This window comes from Colossoma macropomum, unplaced genomic scaffold (assembly GCF_904425465.1).
Source record: "Colossoma macropomum unplaced genomic scaffold, Colossoma_macropomum, whole genome shotgun sequence".
In the NCBI taxonomy this organism is placed as follows: Eukaryota; Metazoa; Chordata; class Actinopteri; order Characiformes; family Serrasalmidae; genus Colossoma; species Colossoma macropomum.
Window position 1 is genome coordinate 14,758,891 of NW_023494785.1, and position 25,386 is coordinate 14,784,276.

At 39.1% G+C, this 25,386-nt stretch overlaps 2 protein-coding genes across 9 annotated transcripts in view; both read left to right on the top strand.

Annotated features, from left to right (window-relative positions):
* Window positions 1-10,742, top strand: part of ptp4a3b (protein tyrosine phosphatase 4A3b) — a 38,983-nt gene extending 28,241 nt beyond the window's left edge. For all 3 annotated transcript variants that reach the window (XM_036583724.1, XM_036583732.1, XM_036583741.1), the window contains exons 3-6: window positions 925-1,017; window positions 5,762-5,892; window positions 8,408-8,482; window positions 9,551-10,742. In XM_036583724.1, coding sequence (XP_036439617.1) covers window positions 925-1,017; window positions 5,762-5,892; window positions 8,408-8,482; window positions 9,551-9,668 — 417 coding nt within the window. In that variant the 3' untranslated portion in view covers window positions 9,669-10,742. The remainder of the gene's footprint in view (window positions 1-924; window positions 1,018-5,761; window positions 5,893-8,407; window positions 8,483-9,550) is intronic.
* A 2,014-nt stretch (window positions 10,743-12,756) lies between these two features.
* On the top strand, window positions 12,757-24,212 carry csnk2a1 (casein kinase 2, alpha 1 polypeptide). 6 transcript variants are annotated; one of them, XM_036583770.1, is made up of 15 exons: window positions 12,757-12,893; window positions 14,155-14,252; window positions 14,470-14,564; window positions 14,751-14,879; window positions 15,229-15,340; window positions 15,483-15,584; window positions 15,820-15,870; window positions 17,281-17,340; window positions 17,532-17,615; window positions 17,852-17,962; window positions 18,101-18,202; window positions 18,393-18,493; window positions 18,644-18,792; window positions 22,011-22,100; window positions 22,781-24,212. In XM_036583770.1, exons 4-15 carry the CDS (start codon window positions 14,779-14,781, stop codon window positions 22,900-22,902), a joined length of 1,185 nt encoding a protein of 394 aa, XP_036439663.1. In that variant the 5' UTR covers window positions 12,757-12,893; window positions 14,155-14,252; window positions 14,470-14,564; window positions 14,751-14,778; the 3' UTR covers window positions 22,903-24,212. The 6 variants fall into 6 exon arrangements, with proteins under 6 accessions (XP_036439663.1, XP_036439656.1, XP_036439648.1 ...); XM_036583763.1 differs by having other exon boundaries at window positions 14,486-14,564; window positions 14,731-14,879; XM_036583755.1 differs by having other exon boundaries at window positions 12,758-12,893; window positions 14,486-14,564.
* The last annotated feature ends 1,174 nt before the right edge of the window (window positions 24,213-25,386 follow it).

The following is a 25,386-nucleotide window of genomic DNA, read 5'->3' on the forward strand; positions in this document are numbered from 1 at the left end:
AACGGTCAGGACCTCCACAGGACCACCACAGAGCAGGTATTATTTGGGTGGTGGATCATTCTCAGCACTGCAGTGACACTGACACGGTGGTGGTGTATTAGTGTGTGTTGCGCTGGTATGAGTGGATCAGACACAGCAGTGCTGCTGGAGTTTTTAAACACCTCAGTATCACTGCTGGTCTGAGAATAGCCCACCAACCACAAATATCCAGCAAACAGTGTCCTGTGACCAGTGGTGAAGGATGATGATGGATGAAGGGTGACTAACAAACTATGCAGCAACACATGAGCTATCATTTCTAATTTTACATCTACAAGGTGGACCAAAAAGGTAGGAGAGTCTAACAGAGTGGACAGTGAGTGTTGTTTCGAACTCCAGCAGCACTGCTGTGTCTGATCCACTTGTACCAGTGCAACACCCATTAACACACCACCACCACATCAATGTAAAAGGATATGCATACAAAGTAAACAGAAAGACTGCAGTCTGCAATTGTAGAACTACAAAGTGCACCTGGAGCTTAAGTGGAGCTGATAAAATAGATGCAGGGAGGTAGGTTTAATGAATTGGTTGGTATATGTTTAACAGAAACTTACACAGAAGTTTCTGCAACTACATATATTTAATAATAGTAAAATACATTTTCTTCCTATTTTCCGTGGTTGTTAGGAGTCCGTTTTCTCTATATATTTTATATATTTTTTGAACTCCAGCCTTTTCTTGATACATTCCCCTTTCTAATGCAAGTGGATTATCTTATATCTAATCTCCTCAGAATTTTTTTCCTGAAAAATGAATAACTTGCACAACTGGCAGTATAGCTGCCCATTTTCTCACTGATAGAGCAGAGAAAGTTCTTTTAGAGAATATTTAGGAATTTAACCTAGTGATCTGCAATATATGTATGAAGTGTTGTTTTTGTAGGATTTGAAGAAATACGGCGCAACTACAGTGGTGCGAGTGTGTGAAATCACCTATGACAAGACCCCACTGGAGAAGGATGGAATCACTGTCATGGTGAGTGTTCTGTTATCAGTCACCTCCAACAAATACTTGCTGCACCCAGGAGTTTAGCTTTGAACTCATTAGCTGTAGAGTATTGTAGTTGGTTATTGTCATTTCAGTGTTATTAACCCATTTGGAATTGCACACATTTTCCCCCTGTAAGTTCAGAATAAACTGAACTGAGCTTTTGTTAGTTAGATAAATGGGAACGTTTAATTTTCGGTTTGCTCTCATTAGAGACTTTGAGTTTGTGATTTTAAGTGGAGATGTTAAGCATAGTTATCATAACATACCCACACTCCCACACTCGAGACTGGAATAGTCCTTGATATTTTTGACTCCGTGTGGTAGCTGTTCAGAAAGGACATTCACCACCAACATCAGAATCAATCAATCTCTATCTCTCTCTCTCTTTTCTTAATATGTCACTGTTTCTTTTTTCTCTTCTTTGTCCCTCTTCTTTCTTTCTTTCTTTCTTTCTTTCTTCTCTCTCTCTCTCACTCTGTCTCTCTCTCACTCTGTCTCTCTCTCTCTCTCTCTCTCTCTCTCTCTCTCTCTCTCTGTCTCTCTCTCTGTCTCTGTCTCTCTCTCTGTCTCTCTCTCTCTCTCTCTCTCTCTCTCTCTCTCTCTCTCTCTCTGTCTCTCTCTCTGTCTCTGTCTCTCTCTCTCTCTCCCTCTGTCTCTCCCTGCCCCCCTCCCACTTAGCTGAGAATTCCCTGACTGCTGTTTAACTTGATTCTGGATGGATTTTCTGAGTTTGGCTGTATCCCAGGCTTTACTGTAACCCTTGTTTAAAGAAAAAAAAAGAAAAAAGCACATATGAGACACACAACACAGCAGACAGTTATGTAATACAGCCTCCTCCTCAGAGCCATTAGGGGGACACTAAATCTAGAGAGAACTCTTTGTAGGGACCCTGAAAAACCTTTTCCTATTAAGGACTATCTGTGCTTCAAGAAACGCTGGACAAAAACATTTAGGCAACATTGGTCTGGAGCTTCTTTAACGTTTCTGTAGTCATAGTCTTGTTAAATGCTATATTAGCCAAGACATCAACAGAAAAAAAGGCTTTTATTACAAAGGACACTTTGTGTCATCTGTAGAGCTTCACTACATCAAATGATTGTGTAGCTTTGGTCCAGAGCATTCACTACGTGCTGGAGTCTTTCTTTTATCAGCAGAAAGTGTCATGCAAGTGGTCTTGATAAAAGACTTCATGTCTCTATCAGTCATTAGTATAAAACACTGATGAGCTTTCTGGCTCTTAGAGGTAAAGAGCTCACAGCTTTGTAGAGGAAAACAAACCTGCTAGAAATGCTTGGGATTTCGTCCTAATTTTGGTGGACTCCAGATGCATTGCATGCATCATTGTGCTCACTGTTAAACTGGAACAGAGCTTCAATGTTTTGCAGTCGTGCCTGAACTGTTAGCTGGAATGAGAGGTGTTAGCATACTGACTGTGTCGGTTCAACAAGAGGTATAGTGTTCTCAGAATAGCTCTCTGATCTGTGGATTTGTGTCTGATGCGCTGCCAACTGCTATTTGCAGGCAGGTACTGGAGACTAGGAAACACTACAGCAAACTTCAGTAAATAGTGTGTTGCCAGGAAAGATATGCTGAAGTTTATCTCTCTGTGTGAAGACAAAAATAGTTATAGACCATTAATGATGAAGAGTGAAAGTGCAGTGGACATGGAAACACACTGTGGTTTCTCAGCCCTCCCACCCTCAGTAAGTTATATTCTAATTATTACTACAGCTATGACATGGACTTGGAATTAACATCTCGCTATCCGATCACATCCTGCAGTCATTGCATTCCTCTCAGTTCAAGTTAAAAAAAAAAAATGAATGTAAGGGGACGTGCGACTGTGAGGCTCTGAGTGTTTGAAAATGGAAGCGTTTGTTGATGGGAAACAGGTGCCTAAGACTTCGCCCTCTCTCGTAACAGGAGAGTCAAGTTGCTGGAGAAATAGCAGGTATGCGATTCAGGGAAAATGCCAAGGCGTTTGCCACAATTAGCCTGCAGGGTTGGGAGTGGAGACAGGACTGCTTTCCTGGAGCGTACAGTGCTCACAACTTGGCCTCTTGGAATTAAAAGCTTGCACTGGACAGATGAGGGGAGGGGGATGTTAACCTCTTACCGGATTTGACTGGATTTGACTGTTATATTTAACCCAAGATCAGAGTAGGTAGTATCTGGTAATTGGTTACATTGACTCGTTTACATGTACCCATGTATCATTCATAAGAAATTGTATTTTGAACCAGAAATCTTAAACATAAAAGCTGTCTGGCTAAAAATGATAACAGAAGTAAAAGTGATGTACTGCTGGAAGATATAGATCTGGGGTGACGGGGAAAGTTAACTTGCCATGCTTTTGGAAGCATCACTGTAGAAAAAAATGGGGGTTTTATTAGGGATGATACACAAAATTCAAAGTTCTGTATGACACAGTGGTGTCCCTATATGATGCGTTTTTTGGTGAAGCAGTAATACGCAGTGCCTGAATATGTCTCTTGTGTTTAAATGTCAATGTTAATATTTTAATGTTTCCACCCTGCACATAGCAGACATGCATGTGCGCACAAACACAGACACACAGCATAAACAAACACATATCTGTCTTTAAATACCTCTTTGTGAATAACTGTAATATGTGTGTCAAAGGTTGTGCCACTAAATATGTAATGTTTTAAAGCTTCACATTCTCTTGTAAGCCAATTTTTAAAGTGCAAAATACATTGTATGTTCAGATTGTTTTCGGGTTTTCTTTTTAACCCTCCTGTTATAACTATTAGCTATATTTAATACTGGGACAGTGCTGCTCCTCAGTGCCAACATCCATTGTAATGGATGTCCAAAATGACTATTGAACAGTCCTTCTGAACAGTTACAAACATTTGATTGATCATCATTTGTAGTTATATTTAAAATGGGAACAGAGCATGATCACATTTTTGGTGTCCCTTGAATTTGGGGTATTTTTAGGTTAACTCATTTAATTTAGGTTAACTAGTTTAATCATCTCAAAAGAGTACCAAAACAGATGTAATATGCCAGCTACAAGCAACGTGCTAGCTAATATACTACAAGGAGTTTGCTTTTTCCCCTGTATTTGACACAAAGTAAAAGCAGCTTTTTCAGAGGAAGGATGGTTAACATGCTTTAATTTTTTTAACAGCTCATGCAATATAAGCACTATGATGTTCTGTTGCTCTTGCATTCAGGCAACAACCCAGCAGGTCTCCTTGCAATGACACCGAAGTGCATTTGTTTTGTAAAGAAATATATACTGTATGTAGACTTATTATAATGGATTTTGCAATAATTATTGAGCTCAGAACTACCTCACAGATCTGAGAATGATTGATTTCCCTGTTCGTTTTGCCTGTGAAGTATTGCTTTTTTAGCCGTGGGGATTTTCAGTTTGTGCTGAACACTATGGTGTCCTTGTTCCTACTGGTGCTGAAGTGTGAGAGGCAGTGGGATGGTTCAGTACATGAACGGAGAGTTCAGTACATACTGTGTTTGCAATGGCAGAGCTTGTGAGAATCACACTGGAGTCATCAAAGACTTTTCACTGGTTGGTGTGATTCAGCTTCAGTAGAGAGACTGCTCAGTTAGATAGTGCCCACGTCTGCAGATAACATGTTCCCACAGAACAGGCTGTGACCGTGGATAACGATGGACTTATCTCTCCTTGCTTTGGGCATGCCCTTAGGGATGTGCACAGGTAATCAAATAATTGGCTAACAATTCCACTATTGGAAAATTGCTATTCAGATATTCATTACATGATTTCATGAAGTGTCATAAAGAAAGGTCACATCTAGCAGAAAGCAGCACTACCCTGGTGTGTAAGTTATGCATTATTAATAATTTAATAGACTAACATACCAGATTAGAGTGTTGGTGTATGATGAGTAAGAACTAAATGTGGCCTGAAACAAGGTTATGTTGACGTTCACTAAAGCTTTAGTAGAACGTTCATTTTTTCAGTTATTCCTGTATATTACTTACCTGGACCAGTGAGTGGAGGAAAGTTTAATTACAGCGGGAAAATAATTTTGTGGTACACTGATCCACATTGGCTTTTTTCCTTCCAAGTGAAAACCAAAAATTTTAGTTCAGAAGTTGTAAGTACAACATATGTTTTCAGGTGGTTTTGGTTGAAAACAAAATGGACAGCCTAAAAAAAAATATTTTTGGTTTTCTTTTGTTTCTCTGCCACCAAAGAAAGTAAGCTACTTTGCACAACTAGAACAAAATGAAGAGCTGAGGATGCTTAATGTTTATTTATCCTGGTAGAAACCCTGAATTGCATAGCGTATGTTCATATCCCAGCCATTTTGCGTGCGGATGAGAGTAAAAAGGCTTTTGCCTGCATGCTCACGTGTGTCTGCTGAATAACTGAAATACAACCAGTTTACAAAACTAGTATCAGCGGGCGACAATACTATTTTACTTCAACTCAAAAAGTCGGGGCTTATGGAAAAGTTTCCTATTAGTTTTTTCTTTAACGCTCACATTTAGTTAAGCATCAAAATTACTCAGATCACATGTCCCTGATGCCCTTCCCTCATACTGCCTAATTCATGTCGCTTGCCCAGATTCTGTTTATCTTATGATCTATTTGACGTGCTGATGTACATACATTCATATTCAGATAATACAGCTGCCAAACCCATGTAATTATTGATATTTGAGTAACAGTATCCCCTGTTTTTTGCTCTCTGTTTTTCTTGCACCGCAGGACTGGCCGTTTGATGATGGAGCCCCTCCACCCACTAAGATTGTGGAGGACTGGCTTTCTCTCCTGAAGAATAAGTTTTGTGAGGATCCAGGCAGCTGTGTAGCTGTTCACTGTGTGGCAGGACTGGGACGGTGAGTGAAACCAGCGGAGCAGATCTTTCTTTGTATGGAAGAATTTACAAGCCACCCTGACCAGCGCAGCAAACCAGAACATTCTGAAGCTGACTTGAGACAAAATTAAGCCCTATCTTATGAAAGAAAGAATGTTCTGAAACACATAATCACAAACAACAACATTGGTTTGATGCATTGTGGGTAGGTATACAACTCAAGCTTTAAATCTCTTCCTGTGACTCAAATAGAGTACCAGCCACATTTATTTTAAATAGTATATTCACAATGAGAAATGAGAGAGTGTACTGTTTATGGCCAGAAGACATACTAGAACCACTGAAAAATTGTTGTGCACTGTTTGTACTCAGTGGTTGCAGTCTGTCATATGTACCAGAAGAGGTGGAGCCATCAGGAAGCCTCCAAAATGTGTAATTGTAAATATGAGTTAGATGTATGTCCCTTACACGCTGCAAAGAATTTCAAAATGTTGTAATATTGTGATTTGTTGTAATGCTAAAGTTATGATACAGCTATCTTTAGCTTGCTAATGTTAGCTAACTGCTAACCCAGGTGCAATTCAGTGTCAAGAGATACTAATAAGTTCAGTGTAGTGCAATACATTTGTTTGATCTCAGATGATACTTTCTTACAAAAATCCAGTCTCTAAAGAGTGAAGTACATAGTGTACAACAGAGCTTGAAATATATAGTTGGGTTTGGACATAATTTTTCAAATGTGTCCGGCTCAGGTCAGGTTCAGATTTCACGTTTATGTTCCCTCAGCACGCCTCCCACTTTAAACAGACTTTATCCTGCTTTCCCACTGCTTTAGTTCTTCTCCTTACTTCACTCTTCATTACTTTCACTACCTTAAAGCATTTTTTGGAGTCACCCACTCAGCACCAAGGTCCACCAGGCCCACACTCATAAGAAAACGTATAAACAGTAAACCGATTCAGGAAAGTAGTGTTTAGTGCAGTCAAATATATCTGCGTTCTAATGATGACTGTTATTACTAACACTAACCGGCAATATCCTGAAATGTTTTTTTCTGTGATGGATGAGATTTGGACAGAATTTAGTTATACCCTGGAAAATTCCAGACTCAAAACATGATGTGGTTCAGGTCAGGCTTGGACAGATTTGTGTCTCGCTCTGGTCAGGTTTGGACTCAAAACGTGATGCTATGTGTCAGGTCAGGTTGGGCTCAGGCAGAAAATTTAGGTTCTGAACAAAATTTAAGTCCTGAGTAAAGCTCTAGTGTATAGTGTGAAAATGTAGTGCTTAGTGCCTGAATTGAGACACAGGGTTTCGTTCTGAAATGGGTCAAGGCTAGTGGCCACTTGGCCTGCACTTCTATAAGGAGCTATCTTGTGGGAATCCAGAGCTCCATTCCCACTCTGGATGACCGCTATACTGTGACATTTTCTCATCATATACTTTTCAGTTTAACCCCAAATACCCCAGAACAGCAGACCTCAGTCCTGTTCAGTGCCCACCCTGCTCTGAATCAGGTCAGCTTCATTCATTGAGCTTCACTAAACCTTGCCAAAATCAACTGTTTACTGGGGGTCACTTATCCAATATTAACCCCAGTTTATTATTGGAGGCGCAAAGGTTGACGTCCGACGACAAAACAGGAAGTGCTCGATAAGCAGCACTTTTAATTGCCTCCTCTGAATATGTGCTCTGTGAACTTGCAGATACGGGCTATTGTGTGGTCATTGTGTTCTTGCGTGTAACCTGCTTGTGAAAACACACCCAGACAGTAGATAAGTGAGAATGCTTGAATGGTCAAAGCAGACAGCCTCTTGCTCACTGTTGAGTCTTTGCAGGGCTGGAAAGTTAAAGGCAGCTCTACTTGTCACTCGTCCTCTGTCTTCTCTCTCTCTTTCTCCCTTTGGCTGATGAGGCACCAGCCTCTCTGACGTAGTTTGCTGGCCCTGTGGGAGCCCTCTGCCGATCTTGACAGGGAGCCAATGTTTGCTTTACCCGGGCAAGTTTGTTTTGCTATTGATCTTTTGGAGGCCTGCAGGGTTTTGGCTGGTATTCACTGGATACTTCAAAGCTGTTAGAGGTCTGCACCAAATGACAGAAGTAAATTTCTATAAGTGGAATCATTTTATTATTCTAAAATATCTTGAAACTACATTTCCAGGAAAAAAAAAACAAATGCTATAATCACTTGAAAATATAATCATTCTCTACAGCCAGATTTCATCGAGTCATTATATGTGTCAGATTTTAAGCACTTTTGTGACTGTAAGAATTTCTTGTAGAAACAGGTTTAGCAGTGAGAATGAATTCTCTCTTGGCGTGCTACAGTATGTCCACTTACATCATTGCTGGCTGCTGTGTACAAGTGTAGAAAAACTTCTTTTCTCATGCGCTAGGTGGTAGCCTCGCTCTGAGAGGCTGGGCTGAATGAGGAGAAACCCGTTCCCTGGAACTGTTTTGTGCCCCTTTAGCAGGACACGCAGGCTTGTTTGTGCTGCTCTGTTTCCTCTGAATTCGATTGCTTTTCTGTGTTGCAGAGCTCCAGTGCTGGTGGCCCTGGCACTGATAGAGAGTGGAATGAAGTATGAAGATGCCATCCAGTTCATCAGACAGTAAGTGCACGCTAGACACTAAGCAATCCCATACAGAGCATGTAATAATAAAAATAATAATAATAATAATACATACACTTTAATAGTTAAGTTTAACCCTTAAACCACCAGCTTATTATTCAGTTATAAGGCCCATATTATGAACAATCTAATTTTCCTTGCTTTTCTGAAGTAAGGGTTTAATGTTGTATTTAAACATTGTCTAAACATTGTTGTTTTAAAAGGGTATCATTCACTCCTCAGTCTGTACAGTCCATATATAAAAATTAAGCCCCAAAACCTCAGTAAAAACTCAGTAAAGTTGTATTCAAACGTTTGGGTGCCTCTGGTCAGTTGACATGACTTGTTGGTATTGTGAAACATTTCTGACATGAAAATAAGTACACATCCTCTACAGAGAACAAACTTGTGCACAATGTAATGCACAATTACTGTTTAATCACCAAACTTACAGTATTGGGGAAAATAAATCATAAAATGTGGCATGTGCAAATGTTATGACACGTTTTTTTATATTTTTATGTATCAGCAAATGTGCAGTAAAATTTGCAGATAAAAAAATCATATTTAAGTTTGCTGTCTGTAGAGGATGTGTTAAGGATTAAGATATAAGGAGTGTTTCAGCCTGGACTGCATTTTGAATGGAGCACAATACAGTATAGCCAATCAAAGCAGAGGTGTACATGTACATATATCAATCTTAAAAGTACAGTAATAACAGCCTATTTGATTCTAAAGAAAAAAGAAAGATTAGAAAGTAGTCATCTAAAAATTAATTATTAGTACATAAACCTACATGAGCATAATAAGAGATTATCAGGGAACAAAATAAAATACAAGAAAAAATGTAAATTACAGCCCCTTTAGGATAATTCAGTAACTACTGTGAATGATTTAGGCTACTGTGAAACTAATGTGTCTGTTATTTATTTATTTATTAGAGTGAAATACTGAAGCATAAATTTTTTCAGAAACTTCAACAGAAACAAATGATGAGTGGTGGTTTTTAGGGAGAAACTGGAATACTGATTGATTACTTGATTGATTATGTTGTGTTGTGTTTATTAGAAAACGCCGGGGTGCTATCAACAGCAAGCAGCTGACCTACCTAGAGAAATACAGGCCTAAACAGAGACTGCGCTTTAAAGACCCACACAACCACAAGAACAAGTGCTGCCTCATGTGAGCCAATCTCAGCCGGTCTGCCAGTGAAAGAAAGGAATAAATCGTTCGTGGACTAAACAGGACTGAAGCCACAGATCTAATGCATTCAGACTTTTGACCCTTTACTACTTGGAAGGACACTCGACCCCTCCTTAAATCTATGTGAGACCCTGCACTGCGGGGGCTTGATGAGCTCAGGGCTGTGAAAGACGAGCCTCTAGAATTTGTCTTTACACATCTATCCCAAGTGTTCTCATAGATGGTGTAGATGTGCAACAGCAGCAGCATGCACTCCAAAGATGATCAATGCCATCACACTGTTTACCATACCACCATCTTCAGCTCCTTTAGGCAGGGCTAACACGAGTGAATGGAAAATTACTGTTTTTTTTTTTTGTCTATGTTTGTATCTTCTGAAGAATCATGTACAGTTTTAACTACAGCACAGCTTCTCTCTTTCTCTTCTTTCGTCATTGTGTTTTACCAGGCACTGTAGTCCCTCATTCCTGTTCGTGAGAAATGGGGATTGACAGAGAATGATTTCTTTGTGAGAGCTGGAGGCTGATTTTTACTAGAGCTATATTTTTTACATGTGATATAAACTACTCTGGGACTCGAACACTGCACCACTAGCTTGGTCAATGGACTCTATGAGAGTGAGCCGAATAGCTGGTAAGATGCCGCCCCCACTCTGGATAGTTTGCACAGCACACTTTTGCTACGTTTAGATTATAAAAGATTTTCTGCAAGTTGCTTGAAAATCATGTCAAAGCTTTTTCTTCTCGTTGCTTAAGGCTTAAATCATTGCGTTTTTTACTTCGTGAAGTGTGAAAGCAGCGTATTTCATGCGTCTTGTCACCTGTTAGTGGGAAACAAATAAAGCCAGAGAAGTGGAATTGGAAGAAGCGCGTCATTAATCAGGGTGAATCATCACCAAGCTGTGATCCAGGTACTGACACATGGCTCAGGTCCTGGAACATTTGTCATAAAATATTAAATAAATGCATTGTCATTTCTCTGCCTTTTAAATGAAATCCACATCTGATTGTTCACGGTCAATAAATTTAAAGTAATAAAGTAATTTTTTAAAATGTGATTCATTGTGGATTTGTTGTGGTCTGTGCTCATGTGTGGTTGTATTTTTGTATGTAGTGCAGTCTGTAAGTATTTGGACAGTGAGAGGTGCCTTTACTGATTAGAAGTTTAAAATGCAGAACATCATATTAAATTGGAGTTTTTTATGTCTGTATTAGGTGAACCATATAGCTGTTTTTATCTACAAGCTTTTATGTACTCTCTAACAAATTGTGCAACTATCTAATGGGTAATATTCACATTGGTTTGCTTAATTTGGAGAACCATCAGGATGGTTTCTATTTATTAGAAAAACCAAGAACCTCCCAGCATGTGTCGCAGCCAAAAGCCAGAACAAGGATTCAAAATCATATTGTAGCCATGCATTGCGGTCTCTGGGACTGGGTCATGGTGATGGAAGTAAAGACAGCTGTAAGACTAGAATGTCAGATGTGTTATATGTGGCACTTAGCTACACCAGGATAATGATACACTAGCACAGCAACTAAGGAGTTAATCAGTGGAAACAGTACATTTTAGACTTGCCAGGTCAGCCTCCCTGTGTATATCCAAATGTTTACTTACACTAATTGCACACTAGGTTTAAGGGTGAGGAAATGTCAGGGTAACATCATGTACCCACATCATTTTGGTTCAGTGAATGTCTCAGAGAAATATGTAACTTCTTAAACATATAACTAACTAAAAAATCACGCCCATAATTTATTTCCACCAGAGGAACACAAAGGTTTGGCAAGTTCATTTTGATGAAACTGCAGCTGTCTTTTAGGCACAAATGAAATGTTTAATAGTGCAGTTTAATCTTTCTATATATAATATATACTTAAACAGTATTAAATATAAATATTAGAAATAATCACATCCTAAGATGGACTGACAGGAAGTGGAAAAGTGTCCCGTGGTCTGATGAATCAAAGTTTTAAATTCTTTTTGGAAATCATGAATGTCGCATCCTCTGGCATCCATGAGAGAAGAGGGGCCATCTGGCTTGTTATCAGCACACAGTTTAAAGGCCAGCATTTGTGATGGTTTGGGAGGGACTTGCACATCTGTGAAGGTACCATTTATACTGAATGATATTTTATATACTGAATGAGGTTTTGGAGCAACATATGCTGCCATCCAGATGATGTCTTTTTCAGGGAAGGCCTTGCTTATTTGAGCAATACAATGCCAAACCACATTCTGCACATATTACAGCAGCGTGGCTCCGTAGTAAAAGAGTCCGGGAGCTAAACTGGTCTGTTGGCAGTCTAGACGTGTCACTCATTGAAAACATTATTATGAAAAACAGTATTATGAAACGTAAAAAAACAACAAAGGGGACCCTGAACTGTTGGACAGCTGAAATCCTATATCAAGCAAGAACAGGAAAACATTTCACTTTGAAAACTACAGCAATTTGTCTCTTCAGTTTCACTTACAGAGTGTTGTTAAAAGAAGAGGTGATGAAACACAGTGGTAAACATGCCCCTATCCCAACTTTTTTGAAACGTGTTGATGGCATCAAATTCAAAGTGGGCATATATTACATTTCTCAGTTTCATCATTTGATTGTCTTTTACCATATTGGCAAAAAATACAAAAAATAAAATATATTTAATGTTTTTTTTTTCTATTATGCTAAATACAGCATATAAACAGTAATTATATACATATATTCAAAAATGCTGCACATTCGTAACGATGTTGGATATAATGAGTTTTTGAAAAGAACAGCTGACGTATAATTGTGCCTTTTTACTTCTCAAATAAAGGTGGCGTTAATCATAGTATAACATTGATATTTACTGTCAAATCCAAAGCCCTCTTCCCACAACGTGTATCATGAAAAAAGAAGAACATCTTTGAAAGTGGTCTATAGTGCGTTTTTAGATGAAACCCTTTATAAACCTCTGAGAAATGATGACCTGCTGCCGCAGTAAACAAATAAACCCAGCTGTTAATATCGCTCCGGGGTCTTCAGTGCTGTAACAGGTATGTGTGGGGCTCTGGTCAGATCTACAAAGCGCTCTCATTATTCTGTACCGGAAACTTCCCCCTAAAGCCTCTCTGTGTGTGTAGCCCGTTAGCGCTGCTGCTGCTAGTAGGACTAGCGTCGAATTCTACACTCGCTGCCTCCGCCATATTCTCTACTAGGAGACCCTCAGAGGTAATACAACGGCAAAAATATAAACCTAGCGACTCGAAAAAACATCCCTATCCCCCTTCTTAACGTATACACAGTCTCTCGATGTGTTACATGTCGACTGTTCAAATCTGCGGTCTTCGCATGAGCTTGAAGCTCTGATAATTTATTGGTGGCTCAGTTCTCCAGCTAGCTTAGCTTCAGTAGCCTGAGCGGTTAGCCATAGCCTGCTCGCTGCTGTCCCTCTAACCTTAGCTGGCTGAGCAGTATAGTCTCTCGGTTCGCACATCGATTTGATGATATAAGGTAAAGGCGTTTATTTAATTTCAAGTTTTTTCAGAGACTAGTGCAGCCTCTATACACGATTATTTTTAATGTACTCCAGGTTATGTGCTTGTTTGCTCGCCCTCCTCTAGTTATCCGCCCGGCTTTGATGTGGCGCGCTAGAGATAACTAACCCAGCTAGCTTAGGTTAGCTTACTACATATTACTTTCAGTTTTATACAGAGCACGCTGATACGAACTGCTTTATTTGCTCGCCTTTATTTACAGGTAAAGCAGCACATTTGTAGTGTAAAGCTGGCGTTGCGATTGATTGGTATCACTCTATCCTATATGCTTAAGGCGTGGCAAACGTTAAGTCTCACGTAGGAGAGCTGTTGTTAGCTAACCTAGCTAGCTGGCGGTCTCCAGTGTAGTTAGCTATAATCTAATAGCACACATAGCTAGTGCTCACGTATTCATGTGAATGGTCACATGCTGTAGTTGGGTTTTCGTAATGCAATTTGATGATTATGTAAGTTAGCTAGAGGGATAACTCGGGACCTGGTGTGACTCGTGAAATTTCAATGGGAGTGAAGCTAGTTCGCTAGCCCAGCTAGCTGGTTAGCTACACTGCACTGCTAGGCCCGTGTGAACAGCATCGGTCAGTTCACTAAATAGCTACATGTTAACGAGGGTATGAAATCAGTTTGATCCCTTACTGAAGGCTGTGTTCTGCCAACGAGGACGTGCCGTAGCCCTGTTGGACTAAACCTAATGTATGGCTCTAATAAATAGGTTACAGATCAGAGGTAACTAACAGTTAATGTTCTGTCCTTCTTTACACTAAATTTAATATTCTATGTTGAGGTAGGTGCAGTTTGTGTATAAGAGCAATACGGAATACGCAGGTTGGTGAAGTCATTATCCTGGAATTTGTGAGATAGTTAGGCAGGAGAGTTCTATTTAAGTCCTGCTTCACATATCAAGTTTGTTGCTCACTTAACATTTTGATTTTGTGCAGGGCCTTTCAGTGTCCAGAAAGCCTTGAGGAATGACGTTTCTGACTGCTGTACCTCCTGAATAAACTGCTGGATGTCCTCTCATAGCAGCTACAATCAGGTGGGCTGACCACCCATGATGGCTGATTTCTATTAAATTCACATGGTGTACTGTAGACTAAAGAATGTGACCTTGTAGAGTCGTAGGTGATCAAGCTCAACGCAGCGAGTATCTCAAAACCTTTCTTTAGAAACAAAAATTACACGCTGCTAATATCAAAATGTGCTGAAATGTTCTTCTCAGTAGCTGTTGATAAAAGTTTTTTTTTTAAATGCAGCTTGTTTCCCTTGCAGCCTATGCTCCTCCATAAAGCCATCGCATCTGCTTTCATCAACGCCACCTCTCATCTACTGCTTGGAGGAAACCTCCAAGGTAATAATGGAACAAAAGTTTTTAAATCGTGTGTTTATGTATCTGTTTGTTTAATGCATTTTGGCACAAGTAAAATGTGAAGAAAGTGTGATACCTGCTGAATACCAGAGTATCAAAAAAATGTAATGTTGTAGTCTGCAGCTAAAGGAAATCTGTTCTGCATCAGTTCCTTTTCCTGTTTCCTAGGTGCTCCTGGGAATATCCTGTGTAGAATATGTCCGGTCCTGTCTCAAGCCGTTCTCGAGTTTACCCTGATGTAAACACACAGAGACCCAGAGAGTACTGGGACTATGAGTCCCATGTCGTTGAGTGGGGGTGAGTATCCGCATTTCATGCATGCTAAGACAGGCTGATGATTAAATGCTGTATGGTTTGAAGTGTCCTACTGATGTAGATCTGCTTAAACGTCTCTAAAGGTATTTTAATTATAATGAGTAGATCCTGTTTCCTCGTCACTACAGAATGAATTGTTAACACAAAGCTGCTGAAGCTGTGGCGTATTGTTCTACCTGTGTATCTTATCCTTCAGTTCTCTGTCAGACATTTATAGATAACTATTGTGTCCCTTCTTTGGTATAATTCAAGGTGCCCAGTACTTAGATGCTGGATGTTTTGGAGTGGTGCTGTTAAATTTATGCTTTTGTCTGGTGTGTTTGTGCTACAGCAATCAAGATGATTACCAGCTTGTGCGAAAGCTGGGACGGGGGAAATACAGTGAAGTGTTTGAAGCCATAAACATCACAAACAATGAGAAAGTTGTGGTCAAAATACTAAAGGTACTGTCAGTGTGTTTCTGTGTGTGAGAGTAAAAGTTTTCCTTAAAAATAAGCTTTTAAAGAAGTGACGAAGTAGCTCTTGTTACTTGGTGGTAAACTTGTCTCATTATACTTGAACATGTGTGTTTTTTTTTATCAATAGCCTGTGAAAAAGAAGAAAATCAAGCGAGAAATCAAAATTCTGGAGAACTTGAGAGGAGGCCCCAATATTATAACGCTTTTAGACATTGTCAAGGATCCTGTGGTGAGTTTTTTGTGTGCTTGTTTGTTTTATTTTGTCCTCTGTATGGTTTACTTCTTTATTAGCAGATCACACATAACAATTAATCAGTGAATTGGCTGTACACTGTGTTAAGCCTTGTGTTTACAGTATTACATGAGTAAAATTGAACACAGCATGAGTTTGAGAGGATAGCGATTAGTTTCTTTGTTGAAAAGTGCATGATGTTAAAATCCATCTAATCTGTATTTCCCTGTAGTCACGAACGCCTGCATTGGTTTTTGAGCATGTTAACAACACAGACTTCAAGGTAAGACGACAGTTGGTGTATTTGCTACTTTTAATTAATACTCTTTAAATCAGGGCTGTCCAAAACTGTGACCTGTAGGCCAGGCTATGTGTGGCAGACGTTTCTGTTCCTATCTCAAAGCGTTCTATAATCACTCCACTCCTCACTCGCACACCAGAGAAACCTGCTCCATAGGACTCATTCTTATGATATTGATTTCATGTAATGAACCTATGGACAAGACACTATGCAATTTATATAATGAATTTCTGTCCGTTATTAATCGAAAAATTGGTTGAAAATGTTGACAGTCTCAAGTAAGAAATCTGCCAATGGTAAACAAATGCCCATGTTTTTTACACAATCTTCATCATTTCGCATTGCAAACTGGATGAAGCAAGACTAATTTTGTGGAACATACGTAGAACTGTTGCAGTCAATGAGAATTTTCAGGATGTAGGTCTGCTGAACAGTTCTGCAGCGCAGATGATGTATATGAATGGCCGTCATGTGCGAGCTTTAGCGGTCACACTGCCGCATCACGTATCATGTAAAGGTAGTCAATGTGGACTACCACTGGATGGCTTGTGGGATAGAGCGATATGAGAGAGAGAGAACACACAGACACACCCCAACTGTCTTAAAAGGCGTTCTGTGCTCTAAGCAAAATCACACCGCTCTGCTCCCTCCTCACCCAATGAGAGAACAAAAATATTTTTATACTTTAAAACACAACTTATTACGTTATAACATGTTACTTCTTAAGTATTTTAGTAATACCCCCCACACACACAAAAAAACCCAAAAGGTTTGGACACCCTTCATTTGGATATTTGCCTAGATGATGGTGATGATATTGTTATTTGGTCAGTGCTTCCTCAGGTAGCTGGTATTTTCCCATCTCCAGCTGTTGAATGTATACTTTGTGGGAAGTGTGTACTAGCTTGATTGTGTTGTTTCTGGTTACAGTCTTGATTCTCATTGTCTGTCTCACAATGCAGGATTTATGGCTTAGCTAACTAACTTTAGGCTTATTTTGTTCTAACACTGGATTTTCTTTCTCACAGTGGTGGATCACTATTTACCAGGCTCCACCACCACAGCAGCTTTTGCTGCATGATTAACCTGCTCAGGTGTAGGTTAAGGGGGAATCTGATATACATCATTTTTAGCAGAGTAAACACAGATATTAGAAATATAAAACAATATTTACTCCAGTTAGCACTAATATTGTGGCAGTGATAACAACTTTTTTTTTTTTAAAACAAAAACATATGTTTCACACGATTGGCTTTTTGTTATGTCACGCTTTCATTTGCACAAAGGTTAATCACAGTTTGTGTTAACAGAGAAAGTTGTTAACTGCTGCAGCTCAAGCTCATTCTGTATTCAGCTGTTGAGTCATGTTGAATTTGTTTTTGTCTTTCACAGCAATTGTATCAAACATTATCGGATTATGACATTCGCTTCTACATGTATGAAATTCTGAAGGTAAGATTGCCTGTTGTAACTGTTCTGTCATCTCCAGAATAACTTTTCAGGACAACAAGAATAAGAATGAGACAATTAAGTGAAGGTGTAAGATTTTCTGAGGACATTAGGAAAATGGAACCTGACCTGAGCTCTGCTGTTCTGCTTAATTGAAGCCCCCTGCTAACTTCATGTTTCTTTATTTTCACTAGGCTCTAGACTACTGTCACAGCATGGGCATTATGCACAGGGATGTCAAACCACACAATGTCATGATTGATCATGAGCACAGAAAGGTAGGTCAGCCTATGAAAATGAGATCTTCATCTTTGTTTATAACATTCCTCAGTTTTCTTCTTTGGTCAAAATTTAGTTATTACAATTTGACATTTTACTGATAAAGATATTCGATAAATGGAGAGGAATAGTGATTACAGTATTAAAGTTTTGTTGTAATTAGACTAAAAGATGAATCAGAATGAATCTTGAGTTAATACTTTAAGAATTGACCTCCCACCCCACCCTCGTAAAGCTTCGTCTGATAGACTGGGGCTTGGCAGAGTTCTACCACCCAAACCAGGAGTACAATGTGCGAGTCGCTTCCAGGTACTTCAAAGGCCCGGAACTGCTGGTGGACTACCAGGTGAGAACAGTTTCTATGCATGTATTTGAGTTTTTAGATATCTGAATGAATTTTTTTTCCCTCCCTCAAGGTCAGAACTATGTAATCGTTCACAGAATTCTTTTTTGTGTTTTATTGCTGTTTTTGTTGCATTTTTAGATGTATGACTACAGTTTGGACATGTGGAGTTTGGGTTGCATGCTGGCCAGTATGATCTTCAGGAAGGAACCATTTTTCCATGGACATGACAATTACGACCAGGTAGTGTCTGGTTGTATAGGAAAAAAAAAAAAAACACTGTGGGAAGGGGGTTGGTCTACACATTTTTCATGATTACTGTTGCTGTACATGTTGATTGAACTAATTCTGTATGATTTTGTTTTACTGTTGTTGCTATGTACAGGGACTAGTTTTGTATCCTGCTGATCATATCTTATTTACTCTTATACAGCTTGTACGAATCGCCAAAGTCCTGGGCACAGAAGACTTATATGACTATATTGATAAATACAACATTGAACTGGACCCACGTTTCAATGACATTTTGGGCAGGTGAGAATTGCCTGAGCTTGAATTGTATGTTTTTATGTTTCTAGGTATTATACATATGTTTGTGTGCAGGTGCTTTTGGTTTTAATGTTGATTTTGAGCGGGTACTATTTCAGTGATTTATATGGAGTATTATGTGTGTTCTGTGATCAGGCACTCACGTAAGAGATGGGAGCGTTTTGTGCACAGTGAAAACCAGCACCTAGTGAGCACTGAGGCTCTGGACTTCCTAGACAAGCTGCTACGTTATGACCACCAGGCTCGCCTCACTGCCCGCGAGGCCATGGATCACCCCTACTTCTGTAAGCTAACAGACTCTCGTCCTCAGACAGTTAACAGCTAGTGAACAGTTGCAATGACTGATCAAAAAAGAAGCTGTTGTTTTGTGTCAATAATGTCCCATTTATTTAGATTGGTTGTGCTTAGAGAAGCCATATCAAAATGCTGAGCACTCTAATATAAGTAGGTTCTGGGCAGTGTTAATTGTGTGCTGTGGAATATGCAAAGGCTTTGACTTACCTTGGTGTAATAAATGCTTAATTTGAAAGCATGTTGGAGCGTTTTTGTTTTTCTAAATTTGTGTTTTTTATTAAGCTTTCTGGGAGTGCAGCTAAAACATTTTATAGTATGTTTACCATTTCCTTCAAATGTAAATTCTTGGTTGCTTCCTGTTTACAGACTAGGCTTCCCGGTCTGCCTGTGGGCTTCTAAATGTCATCATTCTGTTGTCTTATTAAGTGATTCATGGCCTGATGTACATGTAAAATTAGTTTTCAGACAGTGAAAAATAAAATTATTCTAAGGTACACATATTACACGTGGGATATTAAATGTAGGATTCTCAGTATCATGCAAGTCCATTGTTACTTTGGATTCCCGATGTGTTCTCCAGGGAAATTTTTCTCACCGTCTAGAGCAGGGGTTGGCTACCCAAATGTTAAGAAGAGTCTTTTTGTCCTTTCAACAAAAATCAAACCACTTTGGGGAGCCACAAAATTTCATATCCATTTTACCATCTTTGCTGTAAATATGTCTCAGTATGTGCTAAGGTACTAGTATATACTAAAAAATATGATATGAACGAAAACGCAGACATACTTTGTTCTGCTTTAAGGTTTAGCACAGCCTGTTGTCTCGCATCTCCGACAGGAAACAAAAGTGGAATAGTTTGTTGTAGAATGTCTCTCAATGTTTGACTTTTTACGAGGCTGAAGTCAGCTTCTCATTCGCCAACTTCTGCACCATTTAAGGTGGAACGGGAGAATTCAAACAAGAAGCTGTCGAATGAGAATCTGGCTTTAGCTTCGCGACTTTTTAGTGTTTTGACAGTTTCTCGCTGCAGATTAAACATATGAGTAAACCAGCTGGAGTGATTATAAACCCACATAAGTCCATCCGTCATTAAATTATCGATGTCTGTTTTAAATCTGTCTCTTTGACTTATCGTTAGCTCAGAGATTGGCAACATGCATCTCTTTTACGGCCATTTTGCGGCTCCACAGCGGAATTAGATTTTTAGGTAAAAATGAAATAATCCTCCTTTGCAGTAAAATAAAGCTCTGCTGATCGTTCTAACACACTTTAACAATAAATGGTTTTAAACGCTGGAGTTAATGTAGCCCACAACTGCTAATTCACCCTTTTAACCCTGAAGGTACAACAATCCCGCCTTCCTAGTAGCTAACGAAACGGCAAAGAGAAAGATTTAAGACGGACATTGATAACTTGGAGACAAACTGACTTATTTACTTTTATAAGCACTCAGAAAAAAAAACTGTACTAAAAAGTCAGGAAGCTGAAGAAGCTGGCCAACGAGAAGCTGACTTTTTCAAATTCTCCTTTTCCACCTTAAATGGTGCAGCAGTTACACTCAGGCACCATTTAAGGTGGAACAGAGTTCAACAGAAAAGTTTCTTGCCTGAGATGCAAGAAAAGCGGCTATAGCTGAGCTGAAGCTTAAAGCAGAGCTTAAAGTCTGCGTTTTCGTTAATACATATTAGTAGAATCTGATCTGGAAAACTACACGCTGTTCTGTTAACTTGGTGAGTTTGAGACCAGTATAACTCCAGTGATGAAGTAAATAAATGATTGAGGCAGTAAGCGTGGATAAATATAGCTGTATTGTGGAAAAACGTGCAAACATTAGTATGACTGCACACTCGCTTCATAAGTGCTCGAACTCCACAGTTTGTCACTGAGTCTGCAGAACATTCAGCTTCAGCTTGAGACGCTAAATTTGGCCTATGTTGTAACGAATGGAGCGATTTGCAGTGACCCTATCTCAGTTTGCTCAGGTCAATGGCAAACCACCTTCATGCTGGATTGTTGGAGAAATGTCAGATAGGTCATTTCCCCCCAGCATCTTGGCTGACATACTGCAGCATGTTTCATTTGTAACTGTACTTTTAAAGGTATGGGTCCACTATAAGTGCTCAAACAGTTGTTCTAAAATCCAGGGACCATATTAGAGAAGCGTTTAAAGCCTGAAATCTTATCTGTTTATTCACCACGACAACTTTAGGTGGGACTGAATTGAGGACAGAAGCTATTACAGAACAGAATTTCTGTAAAAGCTTATCCTAACTCCAGATAGGAAAACGGCATTACAGAAACATCCGAACTAGACAAAATTTCCTAAATTCTGTCCTAACTTTGACGACTCAAGCGGTGTCTTAACTTCTGATTTAACCGTCTGTTTCTATCGTTTGATGCAGTGACAGGCAGCACAGTTCACTATAACCAGCATAATGACGCTACATTTATCTACACTGAAAACGGTGGTTTGACTTATTTTTTTTTTCTAACAGCGTTTTTAAAAAACCCCAGACACTGCAGACACGATCTCCACCGTCCCCTCTTATTACCTTCGTGTGTTAATGGTGATGAAAACTCAGGTAAAATATTACAGTGATAGTAGTAAACAGTGAGGTGACAGAGCTGAACGTGTGTCTGTTTATTAGGAGGAATAACCGTAGCGCGCTCAGCTAAAGCGTTTGGAAAATGAAACTGAGGAGCGACGACGCTCTGATAAACAGCACGAAGCGCTGCCACAATATTCTTAACTTTCGGTTTATCGCGCTTTACTTTTGTTTGACCTTTTACATCAGTAATGGTAACTAGCTGTCTTGCTAACTTGATTACGTGTTTACGTTTCAGCTGTGCGTGTATGGTCGGTTGCTAGGTTACAGACATGACAGTTGATTGTCGATTTGGATCGAGTCGAGAACATGCTGCCTATAACTTGAGAACATGCTGTAACGTACGATTCCTAAATCAAGATAAATTTTTTCACAAATTATCTCGACCCGTCAGATCTTAAGACAAAAAAAAATACGACCCCAAATTTTATATTTCAGTATTATTACATAGGAGTTTTGACCTTTTGTCATGATACTGTATCATGAGTAGATGACCATGTATTCTTGACCAATCTAACCTTCCACAAAAAAGAGAGTGAATGTTTGTGTCGACCTAAATTGTTGCAGGAATATTATACTTTGAGTGGTACATCTCTTTGCAGATCCTATTGTGAAGGACCAGGGCAGAGGAGCGCCCCCTGCAGGAATGGCTGCCGGCTCTACTCCTGTCAGCTCCTCTAGCATGATGGCAGGTATGCTCTATATTTTCAGGCTTTCTTTAAGCCCTGTTTGGGATTTTTTGTGAGGGGGTGACAGTGTTTAATTGGGCTTTTCAGTATGTAGTTATTATGCTTTGAGCATTTACTGCAAAATAAATATATGTTGGAAGCATAGGCTAAAATTACTAAACTTAGTTTAGGTATGTCTATTAGGGACATGACTAAGAAGAAAGAAATAGTGCAGCTTTTTTTGCGAACTAGACTAAAATTTCTCTAGCTGATGTTGGCACATTGTCTGCAGAGGAGAAAAGACAATGAGTCCTTATTAGCATTCAGTTACAGTTGTACCGATTAGCTGTGCTAGATCCATAGCTCATTTGAGGCAGCCTCTTTTACTCAGCAAACACGAAAACCTACCCATTTCCCCACTTGGCTATTTTTGAATAATGACACGTTTTCAAATGTATTCCTCTGCTGACTGCTATTTTTTGTGCAATACCAGTGCTGTCACTTAAAAAGGTAAGCCTACAGCCCTACTGTAGCCCTGGACTTCAGCAACACAAACTCATCTCTTGGCGACCTATACATAACTAAGCAGTTGCTCCATGAGCTCAGAAATAAGCCATAGAAATGTTCCAGTACAAACCCAATGTGAGAGAGTGATACTGTCAGTATGAATGTGTGTCTGACGGCTGTTTGTCACTCTCCTGCAGGTATCACCTCCATGGCAGCCAGCACGCAGCCCATAGCCAACATTGCAGCTGGCTCTCCTGTCATCTCTGCCCCTAACACGCTGGCTACACAAGTACCCGCTGCCGCGGGAGCCCAACCTTGAACCTCTTTTTCTCCTTCTTCCTCTCTCTTATTCTTCCTGTTCTCTTATTCTCTCTCTATTCTTTCCTCTTCTTTTTGTTTCCATTGGCAATGTGGACAGAGCCGCTGACTTCATTTTTTTGTTATTATTATGTTGACAGTAACGCAGAACTAATGCTAAGTTACCCTTTTCCTCTACTCTTCAGTTCTGTTGTATAGGGACATGGACTCCCATTATCTTTTAGCACCCGCCTGGGCGAGTTATAATAGGCATATGGGTGCGATTTCTCTCTTATCACCGTGACTGTCTAGAAACACATACACATGTAGACCTGAAGAAGGAAAATAAAATTTATTTTATATGTCCCTCAAGTATTCTTGTGCTTGAAAAACAATTCTTTGACCTACTTGTTCCCGTTTGGTTGTGTTTTTGTGGGGGGGACTCAGCATTTTACTGCTTCACCTTTGGGTGTTATTACACTGTGAAACTTGATTACAGACTTCACAAAACCTGAGCGGGATGCGGACTCGTGTTCAGTGTTCACCGGGTTAATGGTTGCACCCGTCCCGCTGCACCGTGCTGGAGATTCAGTTGTGTTCATGTGGACTTGGACCGGGGGCCAAATTCAATCAAAACTGCTAAAACATTACTGACGGTGTGTATTCAATCATTGTATGTGTGTATAGCAAAACTCGCTGATCAGTAAGTAGACGCTGTTGTTTCATTGTTGCTTTATTGATTATATGGAGAGTTGAAAGCAGGTTGATTGGATTTGGCTGTGGACTTAGATACTCAATAGTTACTTCTAGGACATGTGGCCAATGCTGAGTACCACAGGGTAATTAGTATGCCAATTTGTGTTACTCACAGAACTGAAAATGTCTCTCTTTTCATTTTTTTAATGAAGCTTCTGACATTTGTTTAATACCATGAAGAATTTTGTAAGTTTTTTTTTTTTCTCCTTGATAGATTATTCAGTGAAAAATGTCTCTCAAACTCCATGATTAAATGAGTTAAACAGGCAAAATATCTCTTTAGCACTGCATGTTGTTTTTACTCTGCTATGACTAATTGAAGATAGCAAATATTTACGTTTTTGTTTATCACTCCCCTAAAACTTCTGCTTAGATGGGCAGATCTTTGAGTACCTTAATTTTGATTTGTTTCCAAATGGTTCTTTCTTTTGGTCTTGTCTCAGTAAAGTACTTGGTGTGATGAGTAGTATGTAAGGAGACTGAAAACACCCACTGCCTGTATCAAGTGTGGATAGTTCAAATCTATTAAAACAACATTGTGAATTGTAAATTAAATCATATAAAGTTTGCAGTAGATGTTTTGCAGCTATTTCCTTTCTTTGTTTCTTATTTTTTACTTTTTAAAATGGGAAAATATGTTTAAAAACACATGTTACTTCATTTTACTGTAAGTTCAATCCAGAATTTTTCCTTCCCTAAACAGTGGATGGCATGTCAAGCCAAGTAAAAGACAAGGCTACCTCACATTTATGATTCTCAATAAAAAGGACAATGACTCTTGACTGTTCAGTGAGGTTTAAACAATGTGCTACAGGGGTAAATAGTTACATCATTGGCCCTTTCCCCCCTTTTTTGTTCTTCTTATCACTTCATTTATTATATGGTAATGGTTTTAAATTGGATTTTATTAGCATGTTCCAAAATAACCTGTGTGCATTTCTGTCTTTTGGTCTGTTGTCAGATTGAGCAGGAGACCAGTCATGTACAGTGAGTTTTCAGATACCATAGGCTGCATAGTCTCTGTTGTTGCTAATGGTGATCGGTCTCCTGTGTTATTCTATAATCTGATCAGTGAGGTTCCTGCTCATTATATTAATTTTATTATACTGAAGCAGAAAGGAAGTTTTAATGGGACACTTCCAAGCTAAGGCAGAAATCTGCATCAGTCTATTTGCAGGCAACTGATGTACTTAAACATATATAATTTAGCACTGGATGGACAGTCAGGATGCTTTATTCATTGTAAGAAAGATTATCTGAAGTATCTGACATGCTTTTGTCCCAGAACAAAAGCTATAAACCCTTGGCAAACTTAAAAGCATATTCTGACCACATTCTATAGACTTCCCAAAGACTGTAAATCATGAGACCAGTCATATTAATACTCTGGGAACATGAGCTAGTGATATGTCAGTTCACTTGAGTTTAATTACTTAATGGGCCTTTTAAAAGGCAAGAAATTTGCTTCGCTAGTGCAACATTTTTTACATTTTTTACATTTTAGTCCACCTCGTCAAATCTGTTAAGGAAAGCACAAGTTGACCAAATATTATAAAAAGTGTTTGACTACCACCTAGTGGCTAACCATGGACACATGGTACAATATGTAGTTCTGTTCAAATCTGCTTTATTCAGTGTCTTAAAAGATTCCTCAGTAAATTGATTCATTAGCAATTGATTCTACTGTTCATTGTTTATTATATATATATATATATATATATATATATATATATATATATATATATATATA